Source organism: Sphaerodactylus townsendi, linkage group LG01 (assembly GCF_021028975.2).
Source record: "Sphaerodactylus townsendi isolate TG3544 linkage group LG01, MPM_Stown_v2.3, whole genome shotgun sequence".
NCBI lineage: Eukaryota > Metazoa > Chordata > Lepidosauria > Squamata > Sphaerodactylidae > Sphaerodactylus > Sphaerodactylus townsendi.
Window position 1 is genome coordinate 14,681,662 of NC_059425.1, and position 19,947 is coordinate 14,701,608.

At 48.1% G+C, this 19,947-nt stretch overlaps 1 protein-coding gene across 1 annotated transcript in view; it reads right to left on the reverse strand.

Annotated features, from left to right (window-relative positions):
- Positions 1–8,358: 8,358 nt before the first annotated feature.
- Positions 8,359–19,947, reverse strand: part of LOC125436687 (palmitoyltransferase erf2-like) — a 35,602-nt gene continuing 24,013 nt past the window's right edge. Inside the window, exons 5-8 of the mRNA XM_048503907.1 lie at positions 16,580–16,641; positions 12,275–12,377; positions 10,190–10,336; positions 8,359–9,750 (exon numbers count right to left, since the gene is read on the reverse strand). Of these exons, the coding sequence (XP_048359864.1) occupies positions 9,513–9,750; positions 10,190–10,336; positions 12,275–12,377; positions 16,580–16,641 (550 nt within the window). The 3' untranslated portion in view covers positions 8,359–9,512. The remainder of the gene's footprint in view (positions 9,751–10,189; positions 10,337–12,274; positions 12,378–16,579; positions 16,642–19,947) is intronic.

Here is a 19,947-nt window from a genome sequence, read left to right on the forward strand (position 1 = left end):
CTCTGTAGAGCCAGAGGGACCCTTTCCCAGCCCCCATTTATGCTCTGGATCTCCCCCATCCCCAACAATACTTCCCCCAAAACAAGAAGGGAGCAGAGGGATGTTTGAAGGTTAATAATTTAATTAAGTTATAATTTAAAGGATGGCCCCGAGGCAAGTCCTCCGGGGAGGCCACAGGGAAGGTTTGAGCAAGTCATTTTTGTATAAGCAGCTTGTTAATATTTAGTAATGATTGCCGAGATTCTGATTTTTGTTTTGTTTTTTAAATAATAAAACTCTTATTTAATGCTATTTATAAACCAGGTCTGCGGTGCCTCGTGTTCCTTTCGCCACATGCTGTTGTTTTAGCGGCCCAGAAGTGTAGCAGGGGGTTGAGAGAAAAGGTGAGCTCGAAAGAGCGAGGCAAAGAAGAATTAGATGTTTTGGGCCTACAGTCCTTGCTCAAGAGGCCATGGCTCAGTGGTACAGTCCTAGCCTGGCTTACAGGCGCTTGCCCCGTTCAGTCCCCGGCATTTCCGCTAAACACATTTCAGCCACAGAAACTGGTGGGTTTGAATCTTGAGACTGGCAAAGCTGCTGCCTGGCAGAAGAACCGATACTGTTAGTCGAACCCTACCCTGACCCACGTTGCCCAATCTTGTCAGATTTCAGAAGCTAAGGAGGGTTCGTTCTTACTTTGAGATACTACAAAAGACATGCGGGCTTACTAAGCTAAGGCAGACAATGGCAAACAATTCTGCCTGAAATCCCCTTGACTGTTGTGCAGAGAAGGGCAACGAGGATGATTGAGGGACTGGAGCACCTTCCTTATGAGGAGAGGCTGCAGCGTTTGGGACTCTTTAGTTTGGAGAGGAGGCGGCTGAGGGGGGATAGGATTGAAGTCTATAAAATTATGCATGGGGTAGAAAATGTTGACAGAGAGAAATGTTTCTCTCTTTCTCACAATACTAGAACCAGTGGGCATCCATTGAAAATGCTGGGGGGAAGAATTAGGACTAATAAAAGGAAACACTTCTTCACGCAACGTGTGATTGGTGTTTGGAATATGCTGCCACAGGAGGTGGTGATGGCCACTAACTTGGATAGCTTTAAAAGGGGCTTGGACAGATTTATGGAGGAGAAGTCGATTTATGGCTACCAATCTTGATCCTCTGATCCGAGATTGCAAATGCCTTAACAGTCCAGGTGCTTGGGAGCAACAGCCACAGAAGGCCATTGCGTTCACCTCCTTCATGTGAGCTCCCAAAGGCACCTGGTGGGCCACTGCGAGTAGCAGAGAGCTGGACTAGATGGACTCTGGTCTGATCCAGCTGGCTTGTTCTTATGTTGTGCCCCGTGTCCATAGACGAAATTGAAGAACTCAGGATTAATCGTGATATTCTTTACAGAGGTGTAGCGGGCCAGAGTGTGCCCGGTGCACACTCTGTGTTTTCCACACACACCCCGCAGCACTCGCCCCCCGCAGCACCACCCTCCCCCACCCACACTCTTACCTTCCATCAACAGTGCAAGCTGGAGAAGCAGCCAGTTCCCTTCAGGCTGAAAACGGACTAGTGGGAACTATATTTCCCATGAGACCTTGCGAGCCCCAAGGTCTCGTGGGAAATGTAGTTCCCACCAGGCCGTTCTCAGCCTGAAGGGATCAGGCTGCTTCTCCAGCTTGCACTGTTTATCAAATGTAAGTATGGGGGGAGGTGCCGTGGGGGCTATTTTCTGCCCCCTCCGGTGCACACCCGGTGCAAAGCGCACCCCCCAGCCCCCTGGGAGCTACGCCTCCGATTCTTTATTGAAGTCTTACAGCAAGGTGTCGGCCAACATCCTCCAGTCTGTCTCACTGATGAGTCCCTTCCCTTGTCCAACTAAACCTGCTCAGGGCAAAAGAGGTCCCAGTCATCTCAAGGTTGAGGAACCCCAGAGGTTGCAGCTTTGCCACCTTTTTTCATGTTTTCCTGCATCTTCCCCAGATCTTCTTTCCAGACATTCACCTCCCTCCACCACCTTCTCTGACTCATTCCGCAGCAGAAAGGCTGCCGGGCCGAGCTCCAACCCCTAATCCTCCCGAAGCCCCGGAATTGTGGATCGGATTCCACTGCCTGCAGCCTTGACTACAATTTGCTGTCCTGCTCTTGGAACTGGGGGTGGAAATGGGTCAGAGAAGAAGAGTTGGATTTATATCCCCCCTTTCTCTCCTGTAAGGAGGCTCAAAGGGCCTTCCAAACTCCTTTCCCTTCTCCTCCCCCACAACAAACACCCTGTGAGGTAGGTGGGGCTGAGAGAGCTCAGAAGAACTGTGACTAGCCCAAGGTCACCCAGCTGGCGTGTGTTGGAGTGCACAGGCTAATCTGAATTCCCCAGATAAGCCTCCACAGCTCAAGCGGCAGAGAGGGGAATCAAACCCAGCTCCTCCAGAATAGAGTACACCTGCTCTTAGCCACTATGCCACTGCTGCTCCTGGAGGGCTGCTGGAACTCTTCTTAGACTCCTCTGCTGTGATTTTTGAGACAGAAGGGGTTTTTTTCCCAGGGGAGGAAGGAGGCTGGACCATAAAAATAAGAACACAGCATCGTCAGACAGAATCCATTGAGATTATTTTAATACAAAATGTCTTACTGTAATACAAATAGCGAACACACAGATGAGCCGTCAACATTAATACTGGTTGCTGCGATTGGAGGGGGGGCTTTCGGCTGTACACCCACAGAAACCCCCCAATACCTTTTCAGGCAGCGGGAAGACTGCAAGAAATCAGGCAAGGCGTTCTGCGCTACTGAACACCTCTCGAAAGAACTCATTTTGCCAGTGCCAGTGCATTGGTCCACCTATACAAGCTCATCGCTTGGTACTCAGTGGGGGACCCACTGAATCCCCACATTTGAGGAGCTCAGAAAGGTCGGCCTTGCGGTCTTAGCTCTGTCACGGCCCACTGAGATGTGTGAAAGACCACAAGACCGAGGAGTGAACCGGGTTAGGGGTTAGCCCACAGCTGAGACAAAGCAATCTGTTTTTTTCTCATACATAGACTATTTCTGTAGCATGGCCTCCATGCTGCCATGTACAAGGGTACTCACCCCACTGGTGATGTCCAGTGCTGGACTGGGGCTAAATTGCACCCAGGGGCATGACCACCTCCCCACGCCCTCCCCCCTGCACCCAGTTCCCCATGCCCCACTTATGGGAGCCAGGAGGGAGGCTGGGGGAGGGCAGGGCTTGAATGGGTGCCACGGTGGCAGGCTGGCTCCTGGACCACCTGCCGCTGAGCTCGCCCCCTAGCCTCCCTGCTAGTCAACACCTGCCCTCCCCAGGCCCTAGGAACGGCAGGAGCCAGCCTGCAGAGAGGCCAGGGGGTGGGGCTCGACAGCATGTGGCTCGGGCACACGCCATTTTGTCATGTGGAGAGGTGCCCAGCATCCCCCCCACGTGATGAAACAGCATGCGCCCTGACCCCATTAGCGGTATGCCACTGGTGATGCCTCTTCATATTCATGATCAAGTTTGATAGGCTGTCTGTATAGCAGCCTCACAGTTTCCTTGTGGTACATTCATTATCTGTCTATCACATTTTTATCCCATCCTTCCTCCAGGATGCATAAGGAGGTGCCCATGGCTCTCCATTCCTTCATTATCCTCTGAGTGACCCTGCAAGGTAGGTCAGGATGAGGAAAGTGGGTAGCCCAAGGCAGCCAAGTGATCTTCCATGGCATAGTAGGGACTTACACTCACGTTAACAGCCCAATCCAGATGAGGGGGAAGAATGCTCAGAGGGAGCCGTGAAGGGCCACGCCGACATGTTTGCCCCCTCTGCTGGCGCAAGGGGCGTTCCCATCGGCAAAGGGGGCAGAAGTGCTGGCGGCCAATAGTGCCTCAGCTGTGCGGCAGCAAAACCCAGAACTCCAGGCCTCTGTGGAGGAATGATGGGGGGAGCTTCCCGGGGTGGAGTCAATGTTAATCAGCTTTCATTGGCATTCCATCCTGAGAACACTGCCCCCCCTTATGCCACACAAAAGTGCAACATAAATCATTGGCATCTGTGGGGCGATTCGGACAGTGGGAGGGATCTCAAAGTCTCTTGGGAAGTGGTGCGGCGCAACCTTTGCCACGCAGCCTTCGGCCGCTGCAGAAGCAAAAACGGGATTGTGCTCTTATAATTCAACCACGTTGGGTGCTGCAGGGGAAAGAATGGGTAACGTACAGTCTAAAGGATTGATTTCAGACGAAGGAGGTCAAATTGGATATCACTGCTGATAGGGTGACTTCTTTCTCTTATTTTGGTCACCCTCCCAAGGGCACTGTGAAATCAGGAAGGTGGTGTTGGGGAAGAGGGAACATTCATTCATTCATTCATTCAATTTATACCCCGCCCTTCCCCAAAAGGCTCCATACACCACCCTGAACTCCTGAAGAAAGGATGGGATTCTAATAATAATGGGAATGGTTTCATCCGAGCTTGATGCAGCCAAAGGAATCAGTACAAACGGAACAGTGGATATCAAGAATATTACATTTTCCATTTTTAATAGCAAGTTTCTAGACCTTAAGACTCCAAAAAGGGGGGAGGCATTTAAGTGCATTTGTGAGATGCCTGCCTACTTTGAGTAGCTACTTAGTGTCTTGGCACCTACTTCTATGACCTATAGAAACAGAGTAAAATTGGGGGTTGGATCTCGTTTATCAACTCCACAAAGAGTGGCACCCTTGCCCTGGGATAAAGGCCCCTGTGGCCCCAGCGGAAAAGCTGTGTTTGAGCCCAGGCTTTACAGATAAAGGACATCTGTGAAAAATCTACCTGGATAGATACAGGTCGCAGAATTCAGTTTTCATTTGCATAAAACTTTGGGTTTGCTTCACTTCTGACGCCCCCCCCCCCCCCCCGGCATGTGCACAGCAGAAGAGTGCAAAATTCCAGACTCTCTTACTTAGGGTGGATGGGTTGATAAGAAAACTAATAAACGAATTCTTGGAACGAACAAGGTAGACGAATTCTTGGAACGAACAAGGTGGACGAATTCTTGGAACAAACAAGATAGACTAATTCTTGGAACGAACCAGCTAAACATGAACCATAGTTTTAGGTCACCGTTCTTAAGCCGGCCCCATCCGCGTCTTTCTCGTTGAGGGGGTCACGGCTGAGTCATGGCTGGGGAGGAGGGAGGCCGGAAAGGAAAGAGAGACATTCGGCAGCGAAGGTGGGAGCGTAGGACATGGGATTAAAACTTTGGACTCTAAAGATCACAGGCTTAAGCAGACTTGTTTGGGATTGGGCCTCATTTACTTCTAAGTAAACACTCAAACAGGACTGGCCTTATCATTGGGGCCAAGTAACACGCAAACTTCCATCTCAAGTATCGGACACACACCAAGATGCCTTCCATCTGTCCCATACGTCTTTGAGGAAAAAATATCAGAATACTGACAAGGTTATTCTTCACTGCAACAAAGATAAGTGCCCTTTTTAATAAATTAAACACACACAAATTAAAGCTGAAATTTTGTTCAAGCCACTGGATTTTATGGGAAACTGCAAGGCCTCAACACCCCAAAAGAGACCCTGGTGTAAGGTGGAATGGGAATACATGTGAGGAACTCACATGAAGAATTTGGATTTATAGCCCGCCTTTCTCTCCTACAAGGAGATTCAAGGTGGCTTACAAGCTCTTTTCCCTTCCTCTCCCCACAACAAACACCTTGTGAGGCAGGTGGGACTGAGAGAGTTCTGAGAGAACTGTGACTAGCCCAAAGTCACCCAGTAGGAATGTGGAAACATATCTGGTTCACCAGATAAGCCTCTGCCACTCAGGTGGAGAAGTAGGGAATCAAACCAGGTTCTTCAGATTAGAATCCACCTGCTTTTAACCACCTGCTCTTAACACACAAATTAAAGCTGAAATGTTGTTCAAGCCGCTAGATTCTATGTTCCACAGAATCTTCTTGGACATCCAGCTGTCCAGAACTAATGTCCGTCGTCTCCTGCCTGGTATATTTTTATCCTGCCTGCAATCCAACGGATTTGTAACAGCATAGGCGGTTCTCCCATCCCCACTGTATCCTAACAACCACCTTGCGAGGAAGATTAAGCTATGAATGGGACTAGCCCAAGGTCAGGAGGAGAGTATGTGAATCCCACTCACCGAAGGACTAGGCCCGTGGTGGCGAACCCATGGCACTCCAGATGTTCATGGACTACAATTCCCATCAGCCCCTGCCAGCATGACCAATTGGTCATGCTGGCAGGGGCTGATGGGAATTGTAGTCCATGAACATCTGGAGTGTCATAGTTTCGCCACCACTGGCTTAGGCCAACACTTTAATCGTTCCACTACACTGGCTATAAATACACACTCTGTGTGAACAACCTCGCACTTTTGAGGCGTGCAAGCAACTTTCCCTTTCAAGCATGGATTGCGTGGCATCATGCCACAAAATGAAGCATCACGCATGCAACCGTGCCTTATGAAACAGCCGAATCACTCCCCGGGACGGCCTCTGAAATTATCCCCGAAGCAGCCTCGCCTGGTAATGTGAACACTCTCTGGAGGGCACTGAAGCCGTCGGACCCCTCCAGTAAACGCACGTACCAGCAGTGCTGCCGGGCTTGCAGCTTGGGAGTCTGCCCAGAACTTAACGTTTAGGGAAGAAGCGTGTCATTGTTAAAACCCATTAAAGGAAATCCTTCCCTGCCGTTCCTTTTGCAGTCAGCTTCACAGTTTAAAACAGTCCGTGGCTTCGCTAGTTCTGCGGACGGGGGGGCCAGGAGGCAAGTGCCAGGAAGCAGCAGATTTATTGAAGCCCGAAGGGAAACTGCGAGGCCTCAACACCCCCAAAGAGACCCTAGTGTAAGGCGGAACGGGAATACGTGTGAGGAACTCGCAAGGAGAAGAGTTTGGATTGATACCTGCCTTTCTCCCCTGTAAGGAGACTCAAGGTGGCTGACAAGCTCCTTTCCCTTCCTCTCCCCACAACAGACACCTTGTGAGGCAGGTGGGACTGAGAGCGTTCAGAGAGAACTGGGACTGGCACAAGGTCACCCAGCAAGCTTCATGTGCAGGAGTGGGGAAACAAATCCAGTACTGAAATGCACGAGGTCAGATCCCACAACCCCATTCTGCCAACCTTGGGGCTTTACTGCTTGTACCAGGGGAAGTACCAGCATTCATAAGGCCAGATCCACAGGATCCAAACCCAGTTCACAACATGGGGAGTAAGCCCAGGGGCTTACTTGCGGTGATTGGGGTGAGGAGGGTGAGAGGCCTGCACGCATCAGAGGCCAATTCTGCTGGTGGGTCCCTACAGCCCCTCGATGATGCAGTTGCGCGGTCTCTACTCCAGACCAGGGTGCTTTACAGCTCTGGTCTCCCGGCCTGGTGGAACCCTGCCACTCTACCATCCTATCCGAGGCCTGAGGGATCTTGGAAGTTCCGCGGGGCCTGTAAGACTGAGTGTTCCACCCGGGCCTCTTGAAGGCGGCTGCTGATGGCTGCTTCCCCCCCCTCTCTTCCCCCTTAGCACACTCTAGGTTTACTGCTTCATGGGGGGCCCTCCGGCTCGCCTTCCTTTTGTATCTTATTTTCTTCAGGTTGGGTTTGTGAATTTTGTGCTGGATACCAATGTAATTTTGTTAATTTATTGTTTTAATGGGGTTTTAGTGTAATTGTTGTTTTATTGTGTTGTTCACCGCCCAGAGCCCTTCAGGGGAGGGGCGGTATATAAAATTAATTATAAATAAAAATAAAAAAATAAGAGGAGAGACCATGCTAAAGATAATTGCAGGTGGGTAACTTTGTCGGTCTGCAGCTAGATTCAAGTCCAGCAGCACCTTACAGACCGGCAAGATTCTTGGCCATGAATTTTAACACAGTCAAAGCTCCTGAAATCTTCTCCCCCGAAAATCTTGCTCATCTCGAAGGTGCTACAGCACTCGAATCTGACCACGCTAAAGGTAGCAAGTCAGTCCACACAGAAGTTCTCACAGAAGGAAGAATTTCAGAGGGTTAACCTTCTCTTTCCACAGCCAAAGCACAAGGAGCAGGGACAAAGCGCAGCTCTACTGAAGAAACTTCCATCCTGTTGTTTCAACCACCCGAGAAGATTCCGGGTGCCCCAACCTAAACTGCGAAGCTTTTCCGAGGGCTAACAGGCAATGTACAAACCGTTAAGGTCCCTAGAGCAGTGGTGGCAGATCCTTATCTGGTACTCCAGGGATTCGTTATGGACTACAATTCCCATCAGCCCCTGCCAGCATGGCTGGCCAATTGGTCATGCTGGCGGGGTCCTGATGAGAATTGTAATTAGTCCCACTTTATCTAGAGCGCCAGCTATAGGCTTACCCTGACTAATGAAGGCTGAGTGTGCGTGGCGAACATTTGGCACTCCAGATGTTACGAACTACAATTCCCATCAGCCCCTGCCAGCATGGCCAATTGGAGTGCCAAAGGTTCGCCACCATGCTCCTAGAGCAATATTCTAAGTTGGAAGCCAGGGATCAATCCCGTGGGAGATCCTATCCAAAGGACCCGGGAGCTATCCCTTATGCCAGGCCAAACGCCAAAGAAGTTTCCCCTGGCAGACGAATAAAGCTCAGGGGTCCAGCGTCCCTGGATGCCTCCCCGAAGCACAGATTCTGACGTGACTGTCAAGGAGAAACCGCCTTAAGATAGAGAGAAAGGGAGAACACACTTGTGAGGGATCGCCAAGCAAGCCCGGAAGCAGACATATCTGGGTGAAGGTCGCGCATCTGGAACGAGAAATATGTTCCTTTGGATGAACACCACGGGCAGAAATCAGTCAAGGGAGAAAAGAAATACAGCTGCATCCCACCAAGACAGCCAACCAACATCTCAGCAGGAATCCGAAGGCCTGTACGTATCTTCTATTAACCTGGCACTTCCTCTAACCTCCTCTAACCTTCCCCCTCCAACTGACTTACACAAGGAAGAGGCTCAAACAAGCTGAAAGGGTCAAAAGTCCCTTGTGGCAAGATTCGGAGCTCTTGCTTTGCCTTCTGTTTAGCCACCGTGAGCAGGAGGGTTGAGTCGGTTGGCGTCAGTCTACGTTTCGCTAAAGATACTTTGGCGTTGACCCAGGAAGAGAGTCAAAGCAAGAGGTCAGATGGTTCTTGCAGATCACTTGTTCTTCTCCCGATGGGTCAGCCCGATGTTCAGATTCGGATCGAGCAAGCGGTGAGGAGAACGCACCTCCTTAAGAAACTTGAGGCCCGGGGAAGGATGTGCGAGAGCTTGGTTTGGGAAGGGACAGAGACCCCCCACTCCACGCAGCTGGGACCCCGATATTTGTTCGAGAGGATTTCTGGAGGCTGATCCTCTCACGTGGCCAGCTTCCCTGAGGGACCGGACCCCCCCAGTTCTGAGGAAACTCGTGCTCAGCAACCCGCAGATGAGTCCAGCACTTAGGGGCCCTTCCGGTGACCTACTGACCTCCATCTTATGGGAGGTGAAGAGAGACGTGCATGCTTATTCCCCACAGCAAACGGGGCTCGGGCGTGGGCCCCTTTCTGTGATTCAAGGTTTCGCCCCGCAGCCGTCGCCTTCTTGTCCTTCACAGGTTATAGCAAGGAACTGAATGAAACCAAGGCCTTTGCTCTTTGCAGGAGAGGAAGATGGTAAGAGCAATGAGGGAAACGCTCCCCAGGAGCGATGCAACAAGGTCACACATCGTAGTTGGGCAGGTAGCTGTAAGAGGGTCCGCTGGCTGATGGAGAGCTGCAGTTGCATGGGAAGAACCAGCAGATCATGAAGCCTAGAAGGAGAGGACAAAGAAGAAGAGGAGTTTGGATTTACTTAACTTTCACCCTTCACCATAATAAGGAGACTTAAAGGAGGTTTACAATCCTCCCATTCAACGCACCTCCCACCCCACAACAAACACCATGTGAGGTGGGTGGGGCTGAGAGAAACTCACGAAGACCGGTGTTGATCCTAGCCGGGCGTCTACCCAGCTGGCGTGTGTGGGAGGGCACAAGCTAATCTCGTTCACCAGATAAGCCTCCACAGCTCAAGTGACAGAACAGGGAATCAAACCCGGTTCTCCAGATTAGAGTGGACCTGCTCTTAACCACTACATCACACTGGCTGCATGAGGCCCCGATGTAGCCTCGCGCTTGGACGGCTATCGACAAGTCTCAGGATGATCAACCTCCCCATCCCGCTTTGGCCCCCACATGTGCATGCTATCGTACCTCGGCCAAACACCTCCCGCAGAAGGGCGATCTTGGGCTTCCGTTATTGTTGCTGCACCTTCCTCGATCACGGCTCCCTTCCGCAAGTGGGATTCTTGGAGCTGCTTTCGATCCGAGAGGGTCTCTGTCTGTGATGATGGAAACCAGCTGGGGGGGCAAACGACGGGCTTGTTGGTTAAGAGGTTAGAATGCTTTTTTGGGCTGCACTTGCCATTAAGCTTTCCCCAGCTATCCTTTACCCCTAGCCATATGTGCTTAGGTAACTCATTTACCGACCTCATGGAATGGATGGATAGATGAGTTGACCATGAGCCAGCCGCCAGGATATCTGACCCACAGGGGGCTCGAACTCCTGACCATGTGAGTGGCAGTGCAAGCACGTAACCACTACACCACAAGGCTCCTTCCAGAAGGATAAACATTGACAAAAGGAGACACAAGTGATAGGGTGAGGTGCATATGGCCTTCAGGAATGCTTCATGGCGGACCTCAAGCTGCAGGCCCCTGGATCCAATCCTCAGTATCTCTAGTTGAAAGAGTTCCAGGACTCGGGGAAGGACCTGCATAAATTTCTGGAGAACTGCTTCCAGTCATAAAAAATACTGGCCTACACTGTCCAGTGACATCACGCAGTTTCCTATTTTGGGGGGAATCATCTCAGTAGTAGAATCCTGCTTGGGATGCAGGAGATCCTGGGTCCAGTCTCCAGTGTCTTCCACTTAAAGAACTGTTTCCAATCTGAGTAGAAAATCCTGGCCTGGACAAATCAAATGGTTGACAGTCCAAGGCAGCTTCATGTGCTGCTCATATTGGACAGTGTCCATGCCGTCCCACCCAATTTCAATTTCTAGCTATGCAATTGTAGAGATGTGATTCTATTGGAGGGCAGGTGTTTATTGGTTAAGAGGATTGATGTCCAATTCAAGAATGCGTTTTTAAATTGTCTGACAAAGAGACCCTAAGCGTCCTAAGGAAACTCAACCTGAGTTAGGTAGAATATGACCATTATTGTAAGGAAGGCCGAGTGCGAGGACTGATTCCACTAACAAAGGCGATACAGGTTGGGCACTGGTTATGAAGAGAAGAGGAAGCATGAGTCCCAGCTCATCAGTTAGGAACTCAATGGGCTTACCTCAGGTTTCCAGGGGGCAAAAGGAGTGCTGGGCTTGCTTTGCGGGGCTTTTCCAGTCATGGGGAGAGATTGGTAGCCCTTAAATCCTGACCCACTCCTCCCATACAAATCTAGTGCTATCCAAGCCCCTTTTAAAGCTATCCAGGTTAGTGGCCATCACCACCTCCTGTTGCAGCATATTCCAAACACCAATCACACGTTGCGTGAAGAAGTGTTTCTTTTTATTAGTCCTAATTCTTCCCCCCAGCATTTTCCAGAATGCCCCCTGGTTCTAGTATTGTGAGAAAGAGAGAAAAATTTCTCTCTGTCAACATTTTCTACCCATGCATAATTTTATAGACTTCAATCATATCCCCCCTCAGACCTCTCCAAACTAAAGAGCCCCAAACACGGCAGCCTCTCCTTATAGGGAAGGTGCTCCAGTCCCTCAATCATCCTCGTTGCCCTTCTCTGCACTTTTTCCATCTCTTCGATATCCTTTTTGAGATGTGGCGACCAGAACTGAACACAGTTCTGTGTGATTGTGTGTTCCTGCCTTGCAGGGAGTGGGACTTGATGGCCCTCGGGGTCTCTTCCAACTCTATGATTCTATGCTACAAAGAGGCCGCTTACAGGACTGTCCACGCAGCAAGTCTAGGTGACAGGGAGGCTCTGGGATGGACGAGAAGGCAGATACCCAAATCTCTGCAGCTGCTCTTTTAGCAGAGTGGTTCCGCTACTGTGGAAAGGCCCGCCCTGAGCATCCTGCCCGGGCCTGGAGCCAACGCTTTGAAGTCCTGGCTGCTCTTGGCAGGATCTCTGTGACAGGGCGCTTTCTTTGAAACAAAAACACAGCGCTCAGCCAAAGGCCAAAATGGAGCAGTCGCCGGGCTCCGGCAATTCCCCCACCTCTCGTTAGAAACATGACATACAAATCCACGGCTTAGTGGCGAAGGGAAGGAGTAGGTACTTACGCTCGGAGCGGATGGCCAGAAACGCTTTCCTCGGCTCCGGTTGAGTCCAGGGGCCAAAGCCAGGTGGTCAGGACCAGCCCCATGGCGTAAAGGCTAGCCAACCCTGCGGCCGGGAGAACCGAGTCAACAAAAGGTCAGGAGGAATAGTTCCCTGATAGCATCATGAATTCCACAGCCTGTCTTTCTCAATGAAATTCGAGGTGGATTTTTTTTTTCCTTTTTGACCGTCAAATCGCAGACTGCTTCTGGTGACCCCTAGTGTGGTTTTCAAGGCAAGAGACGTCCGGAGGTGGTTTGCCACTGCCTGCCTCGGCCTCGAGGCCCTGGACTTCCTTAGTGATGCCCCATCCAAATACTGACCGGGGTCAACCCTGCTTAGTTTCTGAGAGCTGATTCACACTACGAGAAAAGAGATTCCACTTAAACATTAGGAGGAACTGTATTGTCGGAGGCTTTCACGGCCGGAATCACTGGGGTGCTGTGTGGTTTCCGGGCTGTCTGGCTGTGTTCTAGCAGCATTCTCTCCTGACGTTTCGCCTGCATCTGTGGCTGGCATCTTCAGAGGATCTGAAGCTGCCAGCCACAGATGCAGGCGAAACGTCAGGAGAGAATGCTGCTGGAACACGGCCATACAGCCCGGAAACCACACAGCACCCCATTAGGAGGAACTTTCTGACTGTCAGGCAGTTCGACCGTGGGATATGCTGCCTTGGAAGGTGGTGGAGTTTGGAGGTTTTTAAACAGAGGCTGGATGGCCATCTGTCGGGAGTGCTTTGATTGTGTGCTCCTGCATAGCAGGGGATTGGACTGGATGGCCCTGGTGGCCTCTTCCAACTCTATGATCCAGTGACCCAATCGGGCTAGGCTGGGCTATCAGGGGCTGATGGGAACCGTAGTCCACGAACATCTGAAGCGCCAGAGTTGGACACCCCTAGATTACACCCTTCGAAAAACAATCCAGCCAGCGAGCAAACAGGATTATACAGCTGGAAAACAATGCAAGGAAAAAACCCCTAAGATGATAAAAAGCTGTCTGGGGCATGACAGACCATCATGAAGAAATGGGGTTAAAAGTGCAGGACACTGCAAATTCAGAACAATTGTAAAACTTTACTTTTGTATATGATAACTGCAGCTAGGATTTTGATTGCGCGAAACTGGAAGAAGGCATCTCCCCCCCAGTTGCAAGATTGGATTTCACTGTTAATCGAATACGCATCAATGGACAAACTATCTGGTATACTAAAAAAGAGTAATATAGAAAAGATTTCAGAGACTTGGCAACCTTTAAATGATTTTGTACAAGTAAAATATGGAACAAACAAATTATTACCATACCTTCAATGTTAAATGGATATTTAACACTGGATATACGGATCAGAAAATATATAGCAAATGCTATATTTATTAAGGAAATAATGTAATCCCTCACAGGGGATTTCCCTTAAATTGGAAGTCCTCCCTAGTTCTGGGGTTCTCTCTTTTCCTTTCTTCTCTTTTTTTCTCCTTCCCCCCCCACCCTTCTTTCTTTCCTCTTTTGACTTGCTGGATGATAAATCTGTTTTTTTAATACCTTTTTTTTCTTCTACTCTTTTGACTCACTATACACTGTTTTATTATTAATACTAATTTTTCTGAAAGTCAATATATATGTATTGTAATAATTGATGATGTACAAATGAAACACAATTTTATTGTATTGTATCACTTTGGTTGAAATAAATCTTTTTTTAAAAAAGTGCAGGACACCGTAGGTGGGTCAGTACTGCAGATTCACATTCCCAACGCTGACTACCACTTCCGAGAACTCCAGCATTCGTTAAGACTCTAAGCCTCATGGCTGCCCCACCTGGCTTAGAAATGGCTCAAGAGGAACCACTAGAAGATCAGGAAGATCAGGACTCGAGAGTTAAAGGGTCAGCCCGAGGGCCAAGGACTGCCTTCCACCAGACATCCTTCCTGCAACGGTCAACAAAGGCCATCTGAAGGATGCCCTGGCCCCCAGGTGTTTACTCCATATTGTTCTGATTCTCATCTTTATTGCTAGCCAATGACTATTCGTGCAAAAAGCAGGATAGACATTTAACAAAAGAGAACAGCAAATAAAGCCAAAACTTTTACGGACAACGGACAAGGAGCAACTGGGGCCCGGGGGGGCGGGGGGGGGGGGGAGAACATTCCTGGCATGCAGAAGGCTGTGGGTACAAGTCCACGCCTGCCTTTTTCTGCCTGGGTCCAGACAGCTGCTGCCGCCAGAGGAGTGAACGCTGAGCTAGACTAAAGATCTGTGTCGCCAGACAGCAGCTGCGTACAGAAGGATTTGCTCGTAGGTGGAGGGAATTAAGGGCTATTAATTAAGCACAATTTGGGCTAGTTTAAGCATAATTTGGGCTAGTTCCAGAAGGCAGCTTGCATTTGCTACGGCTCTGAGACTGACGGGGGACAGCTGAACAGATCTACTGACGTAACACTATTTTTCTGAGCCGTTGCTGCACTCTGTAGCATACACCATATGCTACACTTAGGAAGGTTTCTGAATTCCTGCTCCTGCTACATTGCTTACTAGATCTCGCTGTACCGACTGCATCGATTGACACCGTGCAATCCTCTTCAGAGAGGAAGGTGGACGATAAATATAGCCAACAAATAAACAGATACCCTATCCAAGCTAAAGGTTGCCTGAGGCCACTGAAAAAATTGTGCCGCGCAAGGGGAAATAATGCAAAAGAGGCAGAAATAAAGGGCCAGTAGACTGATGATCAAACGGGAGGCACGAAATTCCTACGATTAAGCAGAAAATAAGAAATCAAGCCAAGAGACAGGGTCAGCTTGCAACGTGTCCCCCTATCTGTGTGCCCCTGTGTGAAGACAAACTCCAGGCCACAGAAGAGATCAAAGAAATGGGCTGGAAAACCAATTCCAGGATTTCTTTCAAAAATATAACATATCTGGAACAAGAGCAGCCCCTAGTGGGACAAAACAACAGTTCCTATGTGGTTTTTCATGGTAGGAAATACATCAGCTATGATACTTGTTTGGTTGGGTTCTCTATCGTGATGTTTTCAATTCTAAGCCACCTCAAGAGGGACTCTGAAGCGGCAGCATAGAAACATCCTGAATAAATACTGAATCGTTTCATAGTGGGAGTGCCTGATGGGAGTAAGACAACCAGACCTTTGAGTCAAATTATGTGGGTTGCTGGGAGATTTGTGAATGAATGTCCAAAGTGCTTTTATCAATGAGCTGCAACCATGGCTGAAGGAAGCAGCACATTAAAAGCCAGGAAAACAGAAGGAGCTGCAGGACTATCCAAAAATCCCTCCCTCACGCTAAGGATTCAAACTGGGGTGGGAGAGAGAGAGAACTTTATGGCTGCTATTGACCAATTAAAACCACCAGGCGATCCATTCATTGTCCTCAACCGAAACAATGACTGAGATCTTGGTGGTTTTTAAGGTCGAATTCGGGCTATTCCCCACTTACCGATTCTTTTACACGTGTTGGTTTTCCACAGTACTGAGTCCTGTGTTAAACACACATATCTGTTAGTTGTGGTGGGTTTTCCGGGCTGTGTGGCCGTGGTCTGGTAGATCTTGTTTCTAACGTTTCGCCTGCATCTGTGGCTGGCATCTTCAGAGGTGCATCACAGAGAGGAAGTGTGCTACAGCAACACTTCTTTCTGTGATACACCTCTGAAGATGCCAGACACAGATGCAGGTGAAACGTTAGGAACAAGATCTACTAGACCACAACCACACAGCCCGGAAAACCCACCACAACTGGTTGAATCCAGCTGTGAAAGCCTTCGACAATACACATATCCATGTTGATCATCTTTATATGACCACAACTACTGTTGCACTCTGGCTATAACTAATTTTTCAAATGCATATACATGAGTTTATATCATTGTTCATATTTTTTTATATTGCATTAGCTATAAATACAATCATTTCTTGTCAACACCATCCAACAGGTAAGTTCAACTTATTTTTAACAATTATAACAAATAGATGCTGCACCCCTTTTCTTATGTGGATCATCTTTATATGCCATGACAGTAAATTCCTTTAATTGTATTGCATGTAGATCGAATATGTATTTTTTTTTAAGTTACGCCAGGCCGACTTCTGTTGGCATAGAAGCAGACAAGCTTTCAAGTTTCCAGGGCCTTTTCAGACAATTGTGCACAGCTCAGTGAACAAGCACAAAGAGTATAACAATACAAGCCTATCAGTTGCGTATTTTAGAATCTAGGCCTGCGGCAGCCAATGTTACAGCCCATTGTAAACGCTTTCAACGTACCTGTATAGAAGAGAAACTGGATGAAGTATTTCTGGTTCAGTTCTCCAACACAGTTATTTATCCTTGAAGCAAGAGAGAGTAACTGCATGAGTTAAACACACACATCCCAGGAGATAACATCTAGAAGGGGAGGGGTTGTAGTCATCCCACCTTGGCTATTCTTTTGCTGGATATTTATTTGCAGGTTCCATATATACTCATGTACAAGTCAACCTGCATATAAGTCGAGGCACCTAATTTTACCACAAAAAACTGGGAAAACTTATTGACTCGCGTATAAGTCGAGGGTGGGAAATACAGCAGCTACTGGTAAATTTTAAAAATAAAAACAGATACCAATACAATTACATTAATTGAGGCATCAGTGGGTTAAATGTTTTTGAATATTTATTTCAAAGAAAAACAGTAAACTAGCTCTGTGAGTGGAAAAGAGGGTCAACAAGAACAATATGGTCTCAACAATAACTGTTTATGTTAGCAATACCAATAGTTCAGAGTATCTTTAGGAGACTCTCCTGATGATACCAGGCAGGTTTGGTGAAGTTTGGTTCAGGGGGTCCAAAGTTATGGACCCTCAAAACGGTAGCCCCATCTACTATTAGCTTCCATTGGAAACAATGTGGGATGGGAGCACCCACTTTGGGGATCCATAACTTTGGACCCCCTGAACCAAACACCACCAAACCTGGCTGGTATCAGCAAGAGATTATCCTGATGATACCACCCAGGTTTAGTGAAGTCTGGTTTAAGGGGTCCAAAGTTATGGACCCTCAAAATGTAGCCCCATCTACTATTAGCTCCCATTGGAAACAATGGGGGATGGGGCATGCCCTTTGGGGGTCCATAACTTTGGACCTCCTAAACCAAACTTTACCAAACTTGGCTGGTATCATCAAGAGTGTCACCTGATGATACCCTGAAATTTTGGTGCCGCTAGCCTAAAAACTGCGCCCCCTGGTGGCCGACAAATAAAAACTCTAAAATATTTTTTAAAATATACCTCACTCCTGTATAAGTCGAGGGGAGCTTTTTCAGCACAAAAAATGTGCCGAAAAACTCGACTTATACATGAGTATATACGGGTATTTTCACTCATCTTTCTCTGCAAGCGGACTCAAGGGCCCATGGGCTAGTTTCAAATTACACAGTTATCAAGGTACGTCCACAAACATGACTGTCACTCAAAGTCTTCCGTAGACTGAAGCATCATTAAAGTTCCCACCCTGACACTTCGGCCCTTACAGGTTGGGCACCTTCTAGACAAAGGCCATAAGGCCATTCAACAATATGGGGGAGGCAATGGAAAATGTGTGGCTTCGAGCAGAAACTGTTCACGCTTGACTGGAAGAAGATACAATTAAGTACAATAAGCAAGCCCCTGTCGGGGAACCATGCAATTCTGTCAAGAGGAGGGGTAATTTCCTCCCTTTCCCCTTCCCCTCCTCTTCCTTTTCCCCCTCCCCTTTCTTTGTTCTCTGCTGTTAAGGTAAATAAGTATTAACATCGTAATTTTCAAGTTATCACATCTTTCGCTGGGTTCTAATTTTTGGATGCCATGAATGCAGAGGCGTAGCAAAGAGGAAAAGCGCCCGGTGCACTTGTGCGTCCTCCACCCTGTCCCACCCTCGGAATGCCCCCACCACACCACCACAGAAGCGCGCCCAGTGCATTGCACCCCCCGGCCCCCTTGGAGCTACGCCTCTGCATGAATGATGACTATCCTGTTTTTATTGCGACTGAATTTTGTCCACTGCTCTGAGCCTGTTGTAAGAAGAGAAGAAGGAGGGTTTGGATTTACACCCGGGTTTTCCTCAAAGGGGCTTCCAAACTCCTTTTCCTTTCTCTCCCCACCACAGACACCTTGTGAGGCAGGTGGGGCTGAGAGAGTTCTGAGAGAACTGTGACTGGGTCAAGGTCACTCAGCAGGCGTCATGTGGAGGAGCGGGAAACCAAAGTTCTCCAGATTAGAGCCCACCCACTCTTAACCATGCTGTCCCTCAACAGGGAACAGTGGCCCAAAAATTCCTTCCTTCCTTCCTTCCTTCCTTCCTTCCTTCCTTCCTTCCATCCATCCATCCATCCATCCATCCATCCATCCCATCCATCCCATCCATCCATCCATCCATCCATCCATCCATCCATCCATCCATCCATCCATCCATCCATCCATCCATCCATCCATCCATCCATCCATCCATCCATCCATCCATCCATCCATCCATCAGCCATGAATGGCTTTCAAAGTAAGATCCGGTATCTTGAAAGGAGCCCAGAAACAGACAGGGTCCCACTGTAAGGTTCTTGAAACCTCAGTAATATGGGCAACAGCGGTTCCGATACCAAATGAGCTGCTGCATTTGTGCACCAATTGAAGTTTCCAAGTAGTCTTCAAGGGCAAGCACAGTGTTTTCAATAATCTATTCTACAGGTTACCATAGCAGAGATGAGCATGGCTGGGTTAGTCATGAGTCCGACAATGGAATCTATTTTTGTAGTAGATGGAGCTGGAAGAACATAATCTTTGCAGCTGAAGCTCACTCCATCGACAGTAGAAAGTACATGATTATTGTTTGTTTATATATTCCCTCAGAAGGGATGCCATGTTGGTGAGGGAGCAAACCTTGTTTTCTGCTGCTCCAGATTCAAGAGTAGGACCAGGAGTAATGGGTTCAGGGTGAAGGAGAAGAGATTCTGCCTAAACATCAGGAAAAACTTCCTGACAGTCAGGGCTGTTCGACCGTGGAACGCACTACCTGGGAGGCTGGTGGAGTCTCCTTCTTTGGAGGTTGGATGGCCATGTGTCAGGAGTGCTTTGATTGTGTGTTCCTGAATTGCAGGGGGTTGCACTTGATGGCCCTTGGGGTCTCTTCCAACTCTATGATTCTATATATCTGGTTAGTTTAAACAACTGTCAGTCGACTGAAGGAGAAGCCGCTAAAATATTACCTTATATCTTTGTCAAGCTATGTGAAGAAAGACAGAGAAAGACAGATGTGAAGAAAGACAGAGAAAAGAAAAAAAACAGGAAAGATGATCATTTTGTAATGAATCATTTAAAAAATCAGTATAATGTAATCAGTAACTAGTTAAAAATAAAAACATTACGTAGCATTATATCTTTGTCAAGCTATAATGCTACGTAATGTTTTTATTTTTAACTAGTTACTGATTACATTATACTGATTTTTTAAATGATTCATTACAAAATGATCATCTTTCCTGTTTTTTTTCCTTTTCTCTGTCTTTCTTCACATCTTTTCTAATTTTTTTCTTTTCTATACGTTATTGTAATGCTACTAATTTTCTTTTTATGTGATGTATTGTATTGTAAAATTTTTATGTGATGTATTGTAATACATATGCATTGT